A 21,340-nucleotide genomic window follows, 5' to 3' on the forward strand; every position below is an offset into this window, starting at 1 on the left:
AGTCAAAAGGACAGAGGCCTTTAGTTGCTGAGAAGTGGCCCAGGGTCTATCAAGGGTCTGGCCTTTGGGGTGATTATTAGTCGAACATGGATGTAGAGAGTAACAGTCATCTTAAATCTCCTTCATTTGTGTTCAGTCTGATGGTTTTGTAATCTTTACTACCCTGATGACAACCACTACTTTTCTGAGGTCTAGACCAAACATGGACCTGAATCCTAGTCTTATTACACTGATTAGAAACACTTCTGAACGGATGGAAGCTTGTAATCCGTTTAATCCTAGAGGTGCACTTACTTTTCCAACTCACTTTTCCTGAATAAATAAATGCACAAGTACAATATGAAAGCCAGGTCAAAGTTTCCACCAGCCAACCTAGACATTAATGGCCTTTGTGTTTGAGGAGAAGAAAAGAAAGAAAAGTAGTACACAATATCAAAGTGACACACTAGGAAAACTATTGTTTATTGGGTTTTGTTTCTTGCTTTTTTTTCTTTTTTTAAAAAAAGCTTACACTCATTGAGTACAGCAGATAAAATCTTCAAAAGTCATTTTCGAAACAGTTGTATTTTGAATACAGAGCGTCAGAATAGCTTTTGGGTGTGTGAGTTTTCTTTACAATTCTACATCTGAATCAAGGTCAAATGGACAATTTTATAAATTATGTAAAAACCTGATTAACACAAAAAGCAAAAAAGAACTGTGTGGGTCATCAAAAACAAAACAAAAAAGAACATGATGTGAATTTTAATGTTACCTCCTTTATTATTGTACACAATATACAAACTGGTCCTTTTTTATAATTTTTCTCACTTACACCTACTGTCTTACTCGGATTAAAAAGTATCTCATGAGGATATGAGGTAAGTGAGAACGGAAAGCAGGCTAACTCCAATAAAACAAGCAAATAGCAACATACAAAAAAGTACACATTTTCAATGATGAGATTACTGAATGTCCAGAAGCTACCAAAAGATCATTTCATACAATAACCACATTTCTAGTCAGAAGAATAATAACACTGTGATTATGGCAGCATGTTGTGCCCATTTCAAATAATGAAAAGAGAAACAAAATAAAAGAAGGGAAAATACACATTGCTCTGTCAGATAACTACAGCTAAAGACACTTGAGATGGGAGCTTACGATAAAACAAAACCAGGCAGAAATAAGAGTACGTCAGCAACATAGTACAGGTTGAGCTGCAGATGTCTCGCAGATAAAAGCACAGCCTCTCCAATTCTGCATCACGAGGATCAAAGAGAACGACAGGAAAAAAAACAACAAAACAAAAAAAAGTCAGACACTTGGCACGTGGCTGTTTAAAAGCTGTTTAGAGAGCAGCTGAATGCGCCTTACCTTCACTGATTAGTACACATTATCTGTGCTTGTCAGAGGATTTATGAGTGTGAATGTTAAGGGAAATGCTGAATTACTCAAGGACTGAACTGCTGACAACTAGTGAATCACTGGTTGTCAGAAACATCTGTTCATCTGTCACAGTGCAGAGAAAAGCCTTTAAGCATCTACGGCTAATTTGTTTTCACTGACTGATGAAGGGGTTTGATTCACAACAGGGCAGGATGACGTAGGGAACTCCAAATAATAACAGCGCTGCCTGATGTGGATGGAGTGAGCAGTATGGACTGGGATACAGCGGCTCTTTAAAACATCCAGGTGAAATGATAAAGTCAGAGCTGAAGAGCACAGCGTCAGACGGGGACAGATGATCTCAAATGAAAGAAGTCAAACAGTTACAGGATGAGGACTGACGTGCTAATTAAGTCACAAGCAAGTCCTCTGAGCTGGCTTCATCTGCTGCAACATCTCTGGGATTGGAGTGTTTAGCAACACATGACAGATAAAATGGAAAATAAAATGGAAATAGTTCGAAAGGGCAAATGAATTTAGTGCTGTCACATTGGGGACATTCTGAAAGAAAGACTGGCAAAGAAACGTGTGTGAATTCTCAACAAGCCAATTCATCCACTGAAAATGTGGACATGAACTAAGCACATACCCCTCTGCTTCAGGTGGTTGGAAACAGTAGTGAAGTAAAAAGACTGCAATTTACAAAGACTCCACACCTTTAAATATTAAAATATCAACTCTAAACAATACCAAGTAAACTCAGCTGTGATTTAGGCGTCACTCTGCATTTAAGGATATTGCTTTTTCTCTTCCTTCCCTCCACTGCTGTCCCTTTTTTCTTTCTTTTCAGACTTCTCTTTATCATGTCTGGACTCCTACAACCCAAGAAAAAAACAGAGGAGAATGAATTAAAACACATCTGCAGTAGTGGAATTATGAGTATGTGAATATGCATCAGTGATTTACATGTACATGTACTGGTCAAAATATGGAAACATGCTTTAATTGTAATAAAGCTCTTTAGTTGAGGGAGATTTAAATGAAGGTTCTGCGGTGGAGAGCTCAGCTGACCTTTTTGCCTCCAGAGGAGGTTCGCTCGGGTTTGACAGACTCTGCCTTCTCTTTACTGGAGGATTTGGATCTCTTGCTCTTCTCCTTTTCAGCCGACAGCGGGGAGTCACAGGAAGGACTTGTGCTCTTGCTGTTTTTGGAGTTATCTGGGAAAGAGGTATTTTGTTAGTTGAGATTTTTTTAAAAAAAAAAAAACTTAATGAAAGCTACTAAAAATCTGTTAGGTCAAAAAACTCGTACTGGTTCCATTCTCATCCTTTCTGCGTTTGGATTCTTGGCTCGTCTCGCGGTCATTTACGGTGTGATCCTAAAAGAGGAACAACGTGAGTTAGTGACGCTGACGTCAGGCTCATTCAATGACACGTGGTCGGGTTTAACAGCGACGACCACATCCCTTGTTGATTCTTCAAGTCCAACTGACAGGATTTCACAAGATAAATCTTTAAATTAGACAGAAAAAAAGGAGCAAAGAACGTGTCGGACACTGACTCTTTTCCTGTCTTTCCGATCTTTCTCTTCCTTCTTCTCTTTGGATCGGCCTTGTGTGTTCTCTGAATCTTTCTTCTCCAGCTCCCTCTCTCTGCTCTTGGACCGGGCAACTGAATTGTAGCTGATGTGGTGCTACAAAGAGAATTACACATGAAGGACAAAATACAAAAAAAAGAAAGCTTAATGCTGTCAGAAGTCAGAAGGATATCAATTGTTAATATCAGACTCCTACAACGTAAGTAGATAAAACCAACCAGAGAAACCAAAGGTGTGATGTTGATGCTTCTCTGTACAGACATCGTGAACCACTCATATTAAATAAACAGCGGAAGAGGAGAGAGCTTCACTTGGTAGTGGCCGTCACATGTATTGTGACAGACTAAATGAAATATAATCTACCGGCTTTGCACATGATGGTTAAAAAAATGGTCAGGAGCATGGGTTGTGGAAGATTACCATGTTTATCACTTCATCTTCCATTACAATGTTTACTTAGTGCGCTTGCTCCTATTTAGCATTCACACTCACTTGCCAGTTCATTAGGTACATTAATGAAAACAAATCCATTCTAATGTAACAGTCCTGCACTGGATCCTCCTCCATGACTGTTCTAATGTTCAGTTCATGTTGAAACAGCATCAAAAAGGTGGTAAACTGAACTGGATGATCATTGTGGAGGATGTCCTTTGTGATGCTGTTAAACTGGATTCAAGTGTTTGTTATTTAGTCCAGCCCAATGACTAAAATGAGGTCGTCAAAATGCGGCAGTACAACACATTCTCATTAGTATAAAATGAAAAGAAAGCTGAATCAACAGCTCTCTCTTTAGTGCAGGACTTTGCTTTTCCAGGTGTATCTAATGAACTGGGAAGAGAGTGTAAGTCACTAAACTGCTGACACACCGTCCGCTCTTTATCAAACAAGTTAAAGCATACAAATCCCTTTATTCATTGTCATTCACATGACAACACTTCATAAAGTAAAAATAATTGTTTCCATCTTTTTTTGTCTGCCGCACAACTTCCTACTTGTGTTGTCTACAATGATTCCTGTCATATGGTGACCAATTTCTGTATTCTTAAGGAATGAATTGTAGAAATAGGCTGATGAATGTTAAAACTGAAGCTGCAATAATATTTCTTATATTAATAATCATTCAAATAACTAACAAGTAGCATGTGTGGTTGTTTTGAGGGAATTGTGACCAGACTGCAGTCCTCCAAATGAAATATGGATCGTTGCATGAACAGGCGATTACAAAAATGTTGGCAACAACAAGGCGACCATGTGAGATGAAGAATGTCCCACTTCCGTTGCCTCGAAGTGGCAACAAGTATCGAAGAATGCAGCTATGGTGATTATCAGCTAAAAGTGATCATTTGAGACAATCACATGAGGTTCAGGTGAGCAGCTGAACGAAGAAACAGACAATTTAAGAGAAGGTAGCAAAGTGGGTTCAAACCTTGGATGTGGGCTCCTTGGGTTCGATGCTATTGTCCTGTAGGGATGAATGGAGATGACAGATGAGCTGGGAGGGGGTGGGGGATTGGGAGGAGGTTGTCAGACAGCAGTAGAGTTGGAAGAAAGGGTGGGGGGGTGGGGAGTCGGGCTGGCTGGACCAACAGCATACTTCTCCCTTGACCTCTGACCTTCAAGGACTAAGGCTTTGACAAGGTTATTACATAGAGGAGAGTTCATAGACTCAACATCTGGAATGTGAATATCTAAAATAGAAAAACCCTGAGCATATATGAAATCACTTCTAGTCTTTTTACTACAGACTACGGGCAGCATAATATAAAAGTCCTACAGCACAGCTGGTATCTCAATACATCTAAAGTGCAAGTGCTGTAAATAATGTGTACATGTATGCCTGTTAAAGACAGATCACTCAAAGCTTCTTATGTGCTTAACTACATCCCTACCTAAATAACTGTTGCTGTCACTTACAGTTCAGGAATGGATAAGACACATGGAGCCTATTTCTCTGGTGGAAGGGTAAAATAAAGACCTATCACAAGCTCCCAGTGGTTTGGGCAACGCTCCAGACGATTCAGGCTTCGCCCACTCTCTCTCCCACTCTCTCTCTCTTTGTAGGGACAGGCTTATATTCCTCTTCATTTTTGGCTGATTCAAAACGGCAAGATTCATTTTCTCTGTAGATCTCTGTTGCTGGTGGCTCTCGACGCTTGCCAGGAGGTAGTAGACTGTAGAAGCTGATGGCTGGTAGCTGGTAGCCGCAGGGGTAGTGTCGAAGGGGCACGCGTCACGTGATGAGAAGGCTGCATGCAGGCCATTTTGCCAAGCGTGGACTGAAGAGGGGCAGACGACTCCGCTGATTCAGAGAGACGATCCAACAGCAGGGCAGTGCGCTGGACACCATCCATCTCTGCACTGCATCCAGGGACGTTGACCGGAGGGCAAAATATCATCAGGAAAAAAAACTTCACAGCTCGCAAAAACGGGACCTCGGGCACCGCTTCAAGTAGTAAAACACTGCTCACGGTGGGAAAAAAAAAATCTCTGCCTTTGGAGAGCTTTTGATTTGGCAAGCCACTTCACTTCAGGTGATTATTATTCTCAAAAAGCAAAAAAAAAAAAAAAAAAAATCCACACAAAATATAGAAATGCTTCAAAAATGCTTTCTTTCTTCAAAAGGCACAATGACTGCTTTCATTTATATGAAAATAGGCAAATATTTCAATATGAAAATACTCAATATACACAATATTCTCTTGGCTAAGTCCTTGAGAGATTTCTCCCAATTCTGCAAAATATTATGCTGATGTCCATGGAATGCTTTCCAACTCCCATGGATATGGTTGGGATTTCCAGATGCCGTGCCTGCATGTACGACAACTCTCCTTGATGATCTTCAGAGCTGCTGGAATGTGCAACGGCAGGGAATGCTCCGGCAGATAGAGAAGAAACTGGCACAGCCTTCCTCAAGCCATACTAACCTTAACAGACGAGGAGTGGGACGGGGAAGAATGACAGTCGAGCTTTCGTCTTTTGTGATCTGTTAATAAAAAAGAGAGAAACTTGTGGTGATTTGTGCTGCATGTAACCTTCAAGGAAAGATAACATCTGTCCACCCGTAGGTGTTTGACAGAAATGTTCTAGGGAGTGATGACATATCTGTGCTAAATTTCCCCTTTTCTTAATTTAACATCATTTACAATCAATCAGAAAGGTTCCTTACCCCTCTCAGATTCAGCTGACTCAGATCTGGGAACTGGTGACTTGAGGGACCCGGCTACAGCATTCCTGTCGCCTTTCTCCTTGCTCTTGGACTCCTTGATGGCGTCGCGCTCTCTGGACGCTTCCACAGGCTCTCCATTTCCGGCTTTGGCCTTCTCGTCTTTGCTGCTCTTCTCCTCTGGCTTCGCTTTCTCCCTGTCTGCCTTGGGGGTCTTCTCCTTACCCTCGCGTGCCACCCGCTCCTCCTTCCCTGCTCTCTCGTCTCTCTGCTTCTCCCGACGATTCTCTGCCTTTGTCTCTGGAGTGCTGCCCGGTGTCTTTTCCTTTTTCTCTTTTTTCTCCTTCCCGCTCTTCTCTTTGTCGTCCCGCTCTTTAACAGCTTTGGTGCTGCGAAGGGAAACATTTTTTCCTTTCAGGATGATTCATAGAACGATTTTACTAATTGTTACAGTGTATTGTTTCCCCTCTAAGTTTCTGCAGGACATTGTTGAACACATTTTTTGCTTTGAGACATCATGGTGTCAGGAGGGCTTGGTCATTTTACCTGTTGAGAGCACCATTCCCGTTGCTGGTGGTCACTTTGGCTGCTGCACTGTTGGCTTTGTTCACTGGTTTTGTGGTCCCCTGAGATTTATCCTTCACCCGATCTACATAAAAACAGACCCAAGACAAACATTTTGAGCAATGATTCAGCATTAGCAGGTGCACTGATACGATTTAAGCTAAATCTAGTACAATATGATCCCTGGTTAATTACTATATAAACCCGTTCTGGGTCCACTCACCTCCATCCTCTGTCGTCCCCTCCTCAGTCTTGCTGGTGCTGGTGGCAGGCTTGCCTGTGCTACCGGGGCCGTTCTGCTGACTTGCTGGCGTGGCACTGCGTGCTGGCTGCTCCTTGTGATGAAACTCATTCTCAGGGACCATATGCACCTTCTGGCTTTTCAAGCGACCTGAATAACTGCAAGACGCATAAAGGGTTTGCAAAAGGAGAGGCAAGACCTCAAAAGAACTTGAGTGTCACACAGTGCACAGATTGTACTTTCAAAGAGAGGAAACCATGTAACTGAGCTTTATGAGCTTCAAGTACAAACCCCTGTATATAGACTAACACTAAACACAGGGATACAATTCACTGGGAAAAGAACTGATTCCCTTTAGAAATCCATCTGGACTTGCTATAAAGCCTTTGTAGTTAATTATAAATCTCTCATTTTACAGTAGATAAACATAATTCTTGAGAAACACTCAAATGCTCAATTAAAGCCAGCTGGAAAAAAACATCTCCAGTCTAGAACTACAAATATAAAGCAGTGACCATGTTGAAGGCTGTCAAAACCAACCAGTTTAACTATCCTTTTTCATCAAAATATCTGGCCTGGACCCACCACTTGTCACTCTTCTTCACAGACACTACAAATCTCTAACATCTCTATCATCTTCCCATGTTTTCATGTTATGATTTCAGTGGATTTTAACTGTATGCACCACACAGAGCTAAACAGCACACAATGCTGTGTTACCCCATTGCTAAGGCATAGAGGTCTGGCCTCTTATCCTTCTCCTCGAGGCAGATCTTGTGGACACGGCACTCCAGCGCTTGACCCAGGTTCAGGACCTTGGGGTAGCAGGGCAGGATCTTGGTGAGCACAATCAAAATGTTCCGGATGTGGGTATAATCTCCGGTTTCCAGGCAGTGAACTGAAGCCTGTTTGGAGGAGCAAAAGATGGACGAATGGAGGGATAAATACACACCTTCCACAGCTCTGACTGTCATTAGCCAGACATCATTTTTAGGAAGGATAAAAAGATAAAGAAGGGCAGCTTACTTTAGTCAGCATGTAGTGCCATTTATGCACCACATGCCTGAAGTTTTCATAATCTAGTTGATCTGCTTTGTTCCCTCCATCGAAGCCTGTGGCTCTGAAGATGGTCAGGAAGCCGGGATAATTGACACACTCCTGTGACCGCACAATAAGAAGAGACCGCATCAGAAAATGTTACAAGTAAATGAATGTTAAAGTGCAGAGTACAAGCAGAGGCTATAAACCTTCTCATAGGTTGCACGGTCGCTGTGCCAGCGGGTCACCGTCTCCAACATGCAGCAGAGGAAGCGTCCGTAGCGGTGAGACTCATTCTCCGTACAGCTGGCCACAGTGTAAATGATGGCAGAGAAAACCTGGAACGTCACACAATGTGGCTTTTACTTAAACGGCAAAGTATAATCTAGATATATATGGATTAAGTTTAAATAAAACAAAAGTCATACATTTTGCAAAGTGGAACATCAGTTTTTAAAGTGAATATCATAGAGATCTACTTAACTTGTTTATCAAACCATATTTAACAAAAATGCTCTTAATGGGCTACTTAGTAAACACCACCCTTTAATTTGATGGTGCACTTAAATGTTTGACACTGGTTATTTTAATGGATGCTGCTGCTTCTATTCTGCTGAGAGAGCTGAATTATAGCCTCCATTAGACTCCTTAATTAATCACATTATAAATGTTTATTACTTGAGCTCTAAGAAGACTGTTGTAAAAATGCAGTTTACTTACTATTAACATTCTATGCGTAGGAATCACTTACCCTATCGTAGCACAGCAGGGTGCAGAAGTTGGGCGTCTTCTGCTGGTGGACGAGCTCGACAAAGCGGGCACAGTACACAGCATCGATGGAGGAGAAGATGCAGCGGGGGAACAGACAGAGCTGCAGGAACTTTGTTATTGTCTCGTTTTTTGTGGATTCTGTAATCAAGAGTTTTAATTGTTGTTATAAGCGGGCAGATAAAATGGCACTTGATCAAGTGAATGACATTTACCCCAATAGCTTTGTTTGGATGTCCACAACATTCTTTACTACACTCTGTATAATAGCAGTCTTTCAAGGCTGCGTCTAACAAGAGTTAAAACTGAGCGGGACATGAACAAGAAGAGTTATGTGTCCAACTAAGTGTCTGCTATGTTACATAAATCATCTGCTTCTGAAAGCTTGTAGTTGCGGTTTGTTTATTTAGTTGTTTGAGTTGTTTTATTTATTTAGGAAGAACCAGACTCTTATGTTGTAAATGATGACAGAAGACAGTGCACAGGCTGACTCTGACACACTTCTTTGGGACACTTACTGGCTAATAACCAGTTGTCTTTCTCCAGTTTGAGGCGGTGTAAAACTCTTTGGACGTGCTCTAGCTGTTTCTTTTCCTCCTCCTGCAGCTTCTCCTGTAGGGCCGTGCAGCGTTCCTTCTCCTTCTTTTTCTTATTCAAGGGCTACATTGGAAAACAACCACAATAACCGTCACACCACAAATAGTTGAGTATAAAATGGAAAAGCTGTAAACACAGTTGTGTAGCAACAGCTGTCTGACAACTACTCACTATCTCAGGGTTATCCTCAATGGCCTTGATCTGGACCTTGAGCTTGTTGACCTCACGATCGTAAGCAGCATGCGGCACGGCCAAGTCATACATGGTCAGAGACCAGAAGGTGGCGTAGAACTGAGGCCGGAGATCATCCCACACCCTGGCTGGATGGAGAGACACCACAGCTTCGTGCACTGGTGTCATCACCTGCTCACAGGCTGCCACGTACTTGTGCACCTTCTGCTGTTGCCGGTTTCCTTTTTCTGTCTTCTTCAGCTCGTCATACTTTGACTGTGAGTAGAGAGAACATAGTTTAACAATTAAAAAAAAAATCCATACCACTTAGTGATTAACAGCTTGAAGCCTTTCTTTATTATAAAATGAAATGTTAGCCTTCGGAGTGTAAAATTGAAAGTAGTTCACTGACCAGAATCTGATGCGCATACATTGGTCGCGACAGGAAGAAAGCAGCATCATGTGGAGTGTGAAACTGGTTACAAAGGATGTCAATGGAGGGCACTCGCTTGATGTAGTCTTCTGTGCTGAGATTGGATGCTAGAAAACCACCAAACTGCACTAACGTGTCATGACACTGCAAAAAAGACAAAGAATTATCTTAGCAACAAAAATATACAGTTACTATAAATGTGGCAAATGCATGTAAGAGCATCCCATTGGTTACATTAGATCTAAATGTACTGTACGGGTACACATACCTGGTCGTAGAGGTGGCCAACAAGTTTAAGATGATTCTCTCCTCCCTCCAAGAAAACCACACCATTCCGTTGCTGTGCCATGAGGAGACACAGTGGCAGGGCTAGCTCATGGTCCAGCAGAGCATCCTTCAGACGCTGTGAAGACTTTTTAGTGTTCCTAATCTGGCCAAAGTAGCCACCCTGTGAACAGAATCACACTCATAACGACAGTGTACCAAAAGATGTGAAGCTCTAGTCCAATCATATGGATCTGGGCCATAGACTTTATAAAGAGGGACACAGGACTACCCAAGAGAGAAGCCAAAGCAAGTTGAACACCCCGTGCTGCAGTATATGTCATAAACTCCACCTCCTCTATCCTAGTGGATGGGATGTGGCCCAAACTAAAACACTAAAATACACACCAAATAATTTCTTCCCCAGGATGGATGAGTTTTGTTTTACTTAGTTATTTGATGCTATAGAAACAGGATGTGTCATAATTGTGACTATCGGTTGCCATGCCAATTTCTCTGTGAAGCGGACCCATGGGACCGTGAGAAAATTAAAAAATAAGTACTGCATATAACATTTCCTTGTAATTGGTGGATGTAGAGCAGAGTGCAGTATTAATTAGACAAAGGTCTAAGAGTCTGGAGGAAGTGTGGTTGGTTCATAGTTAGTGTGAGGCTCCACTCTCAGACTGTACTGATCAGGCTCTGGCTCCAAAGTTGCAAGATAGCACAGCCCATGTCCTCATAAAAATAGTGTCAGTTTGGCCAATGCAAGGAAGTGGGAAGACGTGGCCCAAATTTATATCTATGATTTGGCTCAAGAAACCGAATGAGGAAATTTCATCTGTTTGTGAGTCTACTGTATATACCTCAGCTTTGAGTTGCTCCCCTCCTGTCATGGCTTCTAATTGTTCTGAGGTCATCTCATCTGTGATCTCAATGCCAGCCATTTTCTGCACCACCTCTTTCAGGATCAGCAGGTCAAAACTGCAGAAAGAGGAGAGATGGATGAAGCAAAGCACATTGAAAAGGGTGACAAAGGTCACCTAATAACGCAAAAACAACCACATACTCTTCCCAACACATGTTTAAGCGAAACCAGAATCATCCATTAGCCATTGAATATATGTTTATCTACTTCAGCTCACTTTATATGGCACTAAAAAAAAATCACAATGGTCTCCAGCTGCTTTGCAGAGCTCAGAACCTTATGGTCAAAATGCTGGCTTGTTCTTATTTTTTTCCCTCCATAATCAGCAGATAATAAATGGTGCAGCGAGCTCATTGTTCACTACATATTTTATTTGTTTATTAAGATATTTTGAGGCTGACATTTTCAAAATATTGCCAATGGAAAAAATTATGGAGATGTTACTAAGCTTTGTGTATCTGAGATAGATTATTAAATACATTTGATCAGTGATATTCTAGGGAATGTTAATGTTGTGACTCAAGTGTGCGTAGACACAACATATTCCACAAAGTGACATCTTGTTTCCACAAAAATTGTCTGACACGACCTACCTCTTCCCTGCTTTTAGTTGGTTGGTGACGTACTGAAGAAGGCCAGCCAGCTCAATCGGATATTTCCTAAACACAGCTCCACACAGACTTGCCAGGCCTTGGTTGACGTGAAGAACAGGTGTATGTTAAGCACTCATTAAAACATCAAACAGCTTCTCTCCTCTTGCATGGTAATAAACGGATGTGATGAACTGTGAGGACACGTACTCTGAAGCCACGAGGAGATGGTGGTGTCGTCATGCTTCATCTTCTCTTTCTCTGGATTTGCCAGAGCCTCAATGATGCAATCTGGAGACAGAGTTAAGTGCAACAACAAAAAACGACAAACCCTTTAAATCCAGCCCACAGCCTCCAGTAAGACACATCTGTGTCTGCTGTTAGCTGACTGAACGAACAGTGAAAAGTGAAGGATACAGGCCAAGACATCATAGTTGAGGGATGTGAGGTATTTCAAAGAGTCCACCACTGGAACAATGAGGTTGTCGTACCACTGGATCTGAGACAGCATCTAACATAAAACAGGACAGTGGCAAGGACAGAATATTACCACCTCAGGAGGACACACTTTTACCTGATCTACCTGATAGTCATCATACCAGACTGATATATAGAGAAGGATTATGACTGTAAAGATGTAATTTCTCTGCCAACAATGTCTTAGACAGTTTTTATCAGGTGTATTTCAGTTTTACTTGGAAGCACGATTTCAAAGTAAGCCACTTCAAATGTACAATTCCTAGAATTAACCTAACTGGAAGGGAAGTCAATCCATTTAAAACGGAAGTAAAATTAAAAACAAATTAGATTGAACTACACTTACATAATCAAAGAGGATGGTGGGATTGCTATGGCTCAGCTTGCCAATCTGCCTTCCAGATTGTTTCACATTCTCTTTGGTCAGTCGCCTAGGGAAGGAAAAGGAGAAGCAGCACAAGGCAGGAACGAACAGATTAATGTTGCTAGAAGATATAAAGGAGGCTCTAAGCACAGATTGTCATTTCCGTAAGTCTCACAGCAGCTGGGAAATGCTTTAATGGTTGTCAGCTTCAGAAAAAAAGAAGTGCCATTGATTGTCTTCAAACACACAATAGCCGAACAAAACATTTACTTCTCCAGCAGAAAAACAACCATGTCCCCTTCTAAATCCTGGTGCTGTCTGATATGTCCATGTTAACTATAAATAAAACTGAATTCAATCTAGCTGGTAGAAACATGGAACTTTTATCCAGTATATAATATTCAGTAGATTTCTTGTCGCCACAGTGACATTTTGATTTCTTGTAGTACAGTAAGCATAGGTTTCTTAATTATGGTTGCATTTCACATAGAGAGATCCTGCTGTTGTACATTCAGGTTCACTGTCATTGCTTCCTGGGACACATAATGGAGCTGAGCCATCTTGAATAGCCCTGTGCTTTGCTTCCGGAACAAAATGTCTGTCACAATAAATGGTGATAGCCAAGACTCAACTTGAATGAAATGGAAACTAAATATCTGAAATAGGCACACACACAATGGAAAGACCATTACCTATAATGACCAGCAGTGACTTGATGTTTAGGTGGAAATATCACGCTGTGTTCTGCAAAGTGACTTACTTCATAATGTATTTGGCCCTTTCCACAGTCTGAGCTTTGACTTTAACCAACAACGGATGGCTGGAGTATGTCTCATTCTTCCATTGCCCATATAACCGGTACCTTAGGGAGCAGAGATTAAGAAAGGACAAAGAAAGGTTTAGCTATGTAGAAATCCAAACACTGGTGGAATTAGCAGAGAATTACACACAAACAGGCAACAAAAGGACAATGTACAATTTCTGTAAAAATACAAACTTTCAAAGCAACTTTAAGGGAAACGCTTTAACATAAAGCAGCTTACAAAGTGTGTAATTCAGAGCAGTCCAGAAAAAAAAGCTGCCACCTTATATTTATTCAGCTATCATTACAATGAGCACAGTTTGAAATTACAGGATGAGATTGCATCAACTGCATTATACGCTGTGAACATATACTACTGAAAATCACATAAGTGCACTTCTGTGCACAATTCAGTACAATGACACCTAAATAACCTGCACCTTTTTCCATTTAAAGTTTATATCCAAACCTTTCTTTAACAATGTCAAACCAGTTTAGTGTAGCATACAATGAAAATAATCCACAAAGTGCCACTAGCTTCACCAACCTTAGAAGTATTAGCTGTGACAAGCTGACAAAGAAAATTAAAGTTTAAAGAAAATCTTGGGCAATGTGGAGTGTCACTGCTCATCAGTGATATGTCAAAATGTCCAAACAAAGGCTATAAACAAAGAATTGTTGCACTGCTCAGGAGTGGAAATAGAAATAGGGTGTGTACAAACAAAGGATTCATTTACTGCACGATAACAATCACAGAATAGTCCACAGACCTCAGTTATATGGTGTATAATTCTCTTCAAGTAAACACTAAGACATCAGTTATACAACATCAGATGTAGTGAGTGATGTAAGTACGTGTCTCACCTGTGACGGTAGGGAAAGAGCTTGAAGAGACCCCACAGCTCCTCAGACATGCAAGCATTACACTCCATAAGAGAAAGCGAAGGGAGCAGCACCTGGTCTGCAATGCTCAGGAAACAACTTAACAATGTTTCCTGCAATGAACAAACATAAGTCAAACTAACTTACAGTACAATGAGATAAAAACACAGAGCCTTTACAGTAATGCAGATAACGCTATAATATACTATAATAGACAAACAAGTCTTATAGTCATCAAGACATCTAGTTTTATACATACCATCTTGTCTTTGACCTCAGGTCCACCATCACTTTGGTACTGAAAAGCAAAAGACACAAAACATGAGTCAAAATAATATTTATGTTGTGGTGTAGATGTAGTATTATAGATATAGATATTATAGATCGTATTATAGGTGGTTTTGCACCTCTTTCATGAAGCCCTTGCCCAAGCGCACAATCTTGGCAAAGAGGATAGGATCATGTGAAAGGTGGGGGCCCAGGTAACAGAGCATGCTGAATATGTTCCTGCGGAGGTCCTCAAAACTCTCAGCTGGGCAAAGGGCCCCTTTGTTCCTCAGTGGCTGCATAACACATCCCCTTGCCCCTTTTGGAACACCGGCTCTATGGTAAACAGAGTTGCATGTCAGATTTTTGTTTGGAATTTGTTACAAGACTTGACTGATCATTTTTAACTACACATCATGGGAAGTACGTGAGAAATCAGCACCTTCTATAAAGAGGCTCAATAGTCAGGTGTACAAGCTGGCAAAGCGCCAGTGCAATGGCCTTGTGAGAAGTAGCGTAGAAGGAAGGCATCTGGTCCATAATGCTCTGGGCATGGTGCCAATCTCCAATCCTAAGCAGCGCCTCCAACAGACCGAGCTTCTGGTTATCAGGTGGCTGTCAGAACAAAAAATAGAGCAGAAACTGATTAACGGAGAATAATTAAATATGCCAACCTTTAGGAACATCCAATAAGGCAGTTAGAGCAGAGCAGCTGCAAATAATAAGGACAGCTGCCATCAAGAAAAGCGATGGCTTTTTGAAACGGTTTCTTTCTGTAAACAAATAGGACAGAATGTTTTAATTTAGATTAGATGTGACATTGGTTTCTGTAGATTACTTACCCACTAATTTAATTAATCTGTTTATGTGATACGTAATAAGAAGACAAAGTGTGGACATTTCCATTATATCGCCTTAAGGTCTCTGATAAGACACCTGCTCTCATCATGTTCAGTCACGCATCATTTCTCAAGAAATGCACATAAAATATATTTGTCAACATTATGAAAGGACATGCTTCAATACCTTCTCGTTCTTCTCTTCTTCCTTCTCTTTGTCCTTTTCTTTGTCTTCATTCTTTTCTGAGGGCAACACAACCATAACCAGCTTCCGAGCAATCTGCTTGGCCTCTGAAATATCTCGTTTGTGTTCCTCTACGATGGTGACATCTTGTGGCATAAGCTGGAACGGCAGCAAGACCAGAGTCTTTGGTTAGAGCTTCTAGTGAATAGCTGTAGGTGTGCACTTCAAGTACTCCCTAATTCTGATTGATAGATGCAAAGATCCTGCATATTTAAACTGAATGTTCATCTTTTAACTAATGTGGTAATTAGCTGGACTTGCAGTTCCTTTACTTACATGTACATACAGATCTTCCAGCTCTATCAGGTTGTGGTGAAGCAGAGCAGCAGCAATGTGGTAAAGTGACTTGGGGGTTTCCTCATTGGGCTCCTGAAAAACGATAAATAAAAAAATAATAATAATACATTATCACAGAAAATAAAAGTGCTACATTAAATGTGAACAACATTAAATGTAGTAAATCTAATAGAATGACATTAAAGCACTATATACAGAAAATTGTACACAAGAAAGGCCTGTTATTCTATTCTAATGGACACATTGTTGCTGTCACTTTCTTGGATTACCGTTAATTGGTATTCTCACCTGATAGAATTTGAACTTAAAGCCCAGAATGTGGCAAAGGGTGAGCGGCTCACACATGTAGGACTTGATGAGGGACAGGAAGAACTCATCTTGGTCAGATCGACTCTCGTATACCTCCAAGATTATGTCCAAAACACGATTAGGGTCTAAGTTGAAGCATCCTGCAGGCAAAAGTTTGGGACGGCATTAGCACTAAATCATAACACAAGGATAACATCTTTTAAGAAAGAGTCACAAAGGGCAGATATTAGTGTGAAGATTCAAGATTCAGTTTTTTTTTTTTTACCTATGAGGGACTTGATGTTCTCCAGGACAAGGTGGCTGGTGATGTTGCCTGACAGGTCCTGGCCAAGCTCTGTGATTAGTTTGGCATAGCCCTCATTTTCCTCTCTTAGCAAGTTAAACTTCTGTTGCTTGTAACTGAAAAGGAAAGAAAACTGAGTAGGCCCAATGCACATTATTCCTTTCTGTATCTGGATCCCTACTGTGTACTCTACTTACAATAGTTTAGTCTTGATTTTTACAATCTTCTGATTAAACTGATGAGCTTGTTTTATAAGTCCGAGGGATTCTAGGGTTTCCGGATCCAACCTCTCTTTCAGGATGGCCTCTGGTACAAAAAACTGAAATACAAACCACAAGTAGTCCCTTTAATTTAGCACCATTGGATACAAGAATATGTTCATTCTTACAAATAACATCTCACTGTCAGGACATTTAATTAAAGAAGAAATATTGATCTTACCAAACATGCTCCCACCAACTGTGTGTAATGATCACGTTTGTTTTTTTCTTCCAGTGCACTGGTCTCTAAATCTGTAAAGAACAAATATATTAAAAACACAACGACAGTAAAATGATGTCACTTTAGCAATAACTACATGCTAATTAAATATATAGTTATAAAAAGAAAAATCACCTAGTATACTGAACACATCTGCTAAAATTGATGGCATATCATCTCGGAGTTCCTGCAAACAAAACAAACAGAAGAATTGGGTAAGGGGAGTAAAAACTATTGCTATCAAACTGGAAACTTCTGGCACAATGTAACTCCAATCACAACACTATTTGTCTCAAAAAAGTCTCGAATTACACTGTATATTATTGCACAGCTCAGACAAAATGACTGGATTTCTAAGACGATGTCTTTCAATATTTGAAAATATACTGCCTTTCTGTCATAGTGTTCAATATAATTGCCAATTAAACTATACTATACAAACAATGACATTTTAAGTATAATATGATATATTAGTGAAGTGAAACTTCTACTGTCATGCAGCAATACTGAATACTGAACAGGACATGATGGGAATGGAAAGGGTGAATAAAATGTTTGTCTCTGTCTTGACACATATATAAAGCATGCACACTGCTCTGTATATTATTTAAAACTAAAGCGAAACAACCCAACAAACAAAAACAGCACATATACCATCATGTCCCCAAGGACGCTGGCAACAAGATCCAACTTCAGGTTCCCCTGTACAACTTGCGAGCAGAGCTCGTACAAGGCAGCCTGCACATCTGTAGAGGTAAACAAATGAAACACATCACACTTTATCTGATTCTTCTAAAATGTAAACAGAACAGAAACAGAAAATTTCCAAAAGCTGACCTACACAAGACAAATAACATTTAGAACAATAATAATAGTAATAACAAAAGAATTCACCAACTTTAAGGAAAAAAATTGAGTAGGAGTAATGGAGTAATTAGCAACAACTTGCAATAGTGCAGTAGAATCGTGTCTGCATGGTGACAGACATTCACTCAAAGATGGAGCAAACTTTTCTAATCTTAAAAACCCTTTGTCAAAATCAGAAAATATCTCATACGGTCAGTTGTCAGATATTTATAGATTCTACGTGCGTGCTTGCTTGTGTGTGCGTGTGCCTGGACAACAGGATGAAGAATTGGACAATAAATGACCAAAGGGAAAGAATCAGACTAAGATGAAAAAGGATATTGATCTGAAGCACAAGAACATCACAAATGAGCTATTGACACAGCACAGCTTGACTGAATGCAGTTCACAAAATCTTAGAAAAAGATCTTAAAAAGAAAAGTGCTTTTGTCAAAGGAATCATGGATGTACTGCCTGTTCTTATGGTGTTAATTTACACTGTAATCAATATGTTTTTTTTGTTTTGTTTTTTTAACAAGGAGGATAATGTTCAGAAGAGGTTCCTTCCCAGGAAGGACAAGACTGATGTTAAGTTTATTCATTTCACTCTAGCACTGACAGGATGTTTAAGGTATTCATGTATCTGTTTTTTAACATCACCTAATTGCCAATAGAAATAACGGGTATAAAATTACACTAATGTATAAATATCAGATATCTTCATATGACTGATCCATAGAATTAAATATAGATGTCACAGCTTTCGCCAAAGTCTTTCTTTTATATTGTTTTAAATATGTATTAACCATTATAATCTAAATTTGGTACCTCATTTAAAAATCCTTCCCTTTCTTAAGTAGATGATTGCAAACTACTACAATCTTCAAGAAGTACACGTGTCAGTGTGTGTGATAGCTTAAAAGCTCACAGGCACAAAAAAAAAAACACAACGTTAACAGAAGTAAAGTCATACACAACTTACCTCTAACTTCACTTCCATGATCTGTTTTCTCTGTAAGATCTTTGCAGAGTTGTACACTATAAAGTTAACAGAAGATATCTGTTTAGTTAGACTACACAAGCATGACAATCAATAGCTATAAACAGCTTAATAAATGAATTACAATCAAGGAAAAGCAAAACATGCAGAATGTGTCCAAATATTTACACACAAAAATATTATATATGGATGATTTAACATTTAACGCTGCGCCAACACCTACTCTGTAAACAACATCTCAGATAAAATGAGAAGTTTAGATGAGAAACATACGTCTGAAAACATCAGAGGAAGCTTTCACCAGTGAGTGTGTCTAAGGTGATAAGTCACTGATCTCCAAAATGATAATTCAAGCAGACTTCAGGGAGTAGTAGTAACAAAGACAGACTGGCCATGTGGTTTGTTCCACCTTTCTGTCTTAGTCACACTACCTGACAGCCTCTGCAAACGTGCTCAATCGGCTTAGTGGTTGGTGATAACAACTTGCTACTTATGATGCTAGAGGCACTGTTAATACTTGTTAACAAGCTATGTCCATTGTGAGATACTCGACTGCATCAAGCAGACATTGTAGTTCATCTGGGCTTTAAGGTCAAATATGACAGGCTTACTCTCACATAATGAAGTAATGAGGTGGCCACCTCCATTTGCACTACTTCAATCAAACAAGTACAGCACTTAATCAACATAACACCCTGGCTGTCTGGCTGTGGTTACTACCAGTTGCGCTAGCACAAAAATTGACATCAGATACACAGCTCCACAATAGCTGCCCTTCAAAAGATATTGCTTGACAGAAAATATTAATTGTGCAATAAAAACAAAGAAATAGCTTAAATATTAGCACATGCCCTTTCATCTACTGCCTGTCGCAGATGTCACTACACAGGATGGCATCCCACTGTAAACCTACCCAGACATTCATTATTGTGCATAGAAGCATTTCTATTAATAGGAACATTTGAACAGTGACTAGTTACTGTCTGTTTCAACTGAAGTGCTACAAGCTATAGACTCAAGGTGGAAGAGTTTGGTTTGGTGCATCTTATTACAGGCCTTTCTTGAACACGCAAGGCCCAGAGCCACTAATGGCAGCCACTACTGTGGGTGAGCCTATTGTGTCTCCGCCTGTACGTGATGACTGTGTTCAAGAAAATTAGTAAAATTCTTATTCACGCAACGTTTTCACCTACAAAGACCACAGCCTCGGCCTATCCCGTTTCTCGATTTCCATGTGTTGTCAGTTTGCTATGTATTGTTGACGAAATCACTGGGAATTTACATTTGGTGATAACGTTGATTCTTGTTGTGGAGAATGGAAACTGTTAACAGCGAGCATACTCTTATGTATAAACATATGGAAAGCCCCAACCATTGCACATCAGTTTGATAACGTTACCTGTAGATAAGTGCGCAAACCCCTACATAAACTGAACACCAGCTAACCAAGTCTAACGTTAGCTGTTGCTACGTGTACAATGCGACTACAGTCTCTTTCCTGAGTATATTTAAGCGTCCAGAGCCGTTTTATTGACCCGTGTCAATAAATGTCAACAGTATTTTTAATGCTCCCATGCCTGGTTAACGTCATCTGTTTAACAAGAACAAAATAAACCCTGACATCTTCGCTAGCGTTAGCGCTAACTTGCTACTACGTTACGTTAGTCCCCTTGTTTCCCTCCATAAGCTTCTGTATTGTGGACGTTAAACAGACTTGAATAAATAGGTCTTTTTTTCTGAACAAATGGATATCGACTGGCAGCTGGAATTAACCTATGCCCCAAAGGCGGCTCCAAGTTTACAACAGACTTTGCCTAATAGCTAATACGACGTCGATGCAAGAGAAGGATAAGCTACATGCTAGCTAGCTAGCATAGCTCGGATAGGCATCGTGTTTACAAATTCACCCGGCTGCTAGCATGCAGCTAACGTTAGCTGACTAGCTATTGTTAAATTTGAGCATTTGAGACATCCGTTCCACAACTGCATTTACCATCGCGGAAAAGCCATACGACCTCCTATCTTTTAAACACCGGTGCTCATTAACGTCTATCTGCCCCTAAAACCGTCTTAGTAAGCTAACTGTGCCGCCTGTTAGCTACAACAAACACTGAAAGGTCGGCCCCAGATTTCAATGGTAGCAACGCCTTTTTCTAATTTTATTCTAAGGGGTAAACGACTTGAAAAGTAATGAAGCATTTGAGTCGAGCTGAAATTCATATGTACTCACAACTCGTGTTTTCCTGATTTTTCCCAATTTTTGATCCATTCACCAGGGAGGATGAGTGTAGCCATCTTCCATACACGCAGCCCGGATGTCTGGTTCATCAGGGTCAGATGTGGTGGTGGTTAGCCGCTGCTGCTAGCTCACTGTAGCATGTTAGGACAGAGAGGGCTGCCTTAACGCGGAACTCACTGTTCCAGGAGTGGGGATGTTGGCTTCGTGGGCATTCAGTGATATTTGTTCTAAGATTGAAAAATAACAACTAAACAAAGTAAGATGCCCATTTGGGAGAGCTACCGAAAATT

General features: G+C 40.4%; 1 protein-coding gene across 1 annotated transcript; it reads right to left on the reverse strand.

Moving 5' to 3' along the window:
- Positions 1-432: 432 nt before the first annotated feature.
- Positions 433-21,183, reverse strand: thoc2 (THO complex 2). The gene is made up of 39 exons (XM_047606470.1): positions 21,042-21,183; positions 18,794-18,849; positions 17,620-17,711; positions 17,101-17,152; positions 16,927-16,997; positions 16,683-16,804; positions 16,468-16,601; positions 16,182-16,342; positions 15,873-15,965; positions 15,540-15,695; positions 14,956-15,128; positions 14,654-14,849; positions 14,506-14,544; positions 14,229-14,359; positions 13,323-13,424; positions 12,545-12,629; positions 12,139-12,232; positions 11,932-12,012; positions 11,725-11,821; positions 11,070-11,187; positions 10,208-10,387; positions 9,919-10,083; positions 9,507-9,782; positions 9,257-9,398; positions 8,722-8,879; positions 8,180-8,308; positions 7,959-8,090; positions 7,653-7,837; positions 6,915-7,090; positions 6,674-6,776; positions 6,131-6,516; positions 5,889-5,947; positions 4,391-4,426; positions 2,929-3,060; positions 2,680-2,746; positions 2,440-2,585; positions 2,167-2,243; positions 1,357-1,403; positions 433-1,239 (listed from the first exon to the last, which is right to left on the reverse strand). The coding sequence occupies exons 1-38, from the start codon at positions 21,137-21,139 to the stop codon at positions 1,376-1,378; spliced, it is 4,728 nt and encodes a 1,575-aa protein (XP_047462426.1). The 5' UTR covers positions 21,140-21,183; the 3' UTR covers positions 433-1,239; positions 1,357-1,375.
- Positions 21,184-21,340: the final 157 nt, after the last annotated feature.

The sequence above is a fragment of the Mugil cephalus genome, chromosome 15, assembly GCF_022458985.1.
Source record: "Mugil cephalus isolate CIBA_MC_2020 chromosome 15, CIBA_Mcephalus_1.1, whole genome shotgun sequence".
NCBI classification, from domain to species: Eukaryota; Metazoa; Chordata; class Actinopteri; order Mugiliformes; family Mugilidae; genus Mugil; species Mugil cephalus.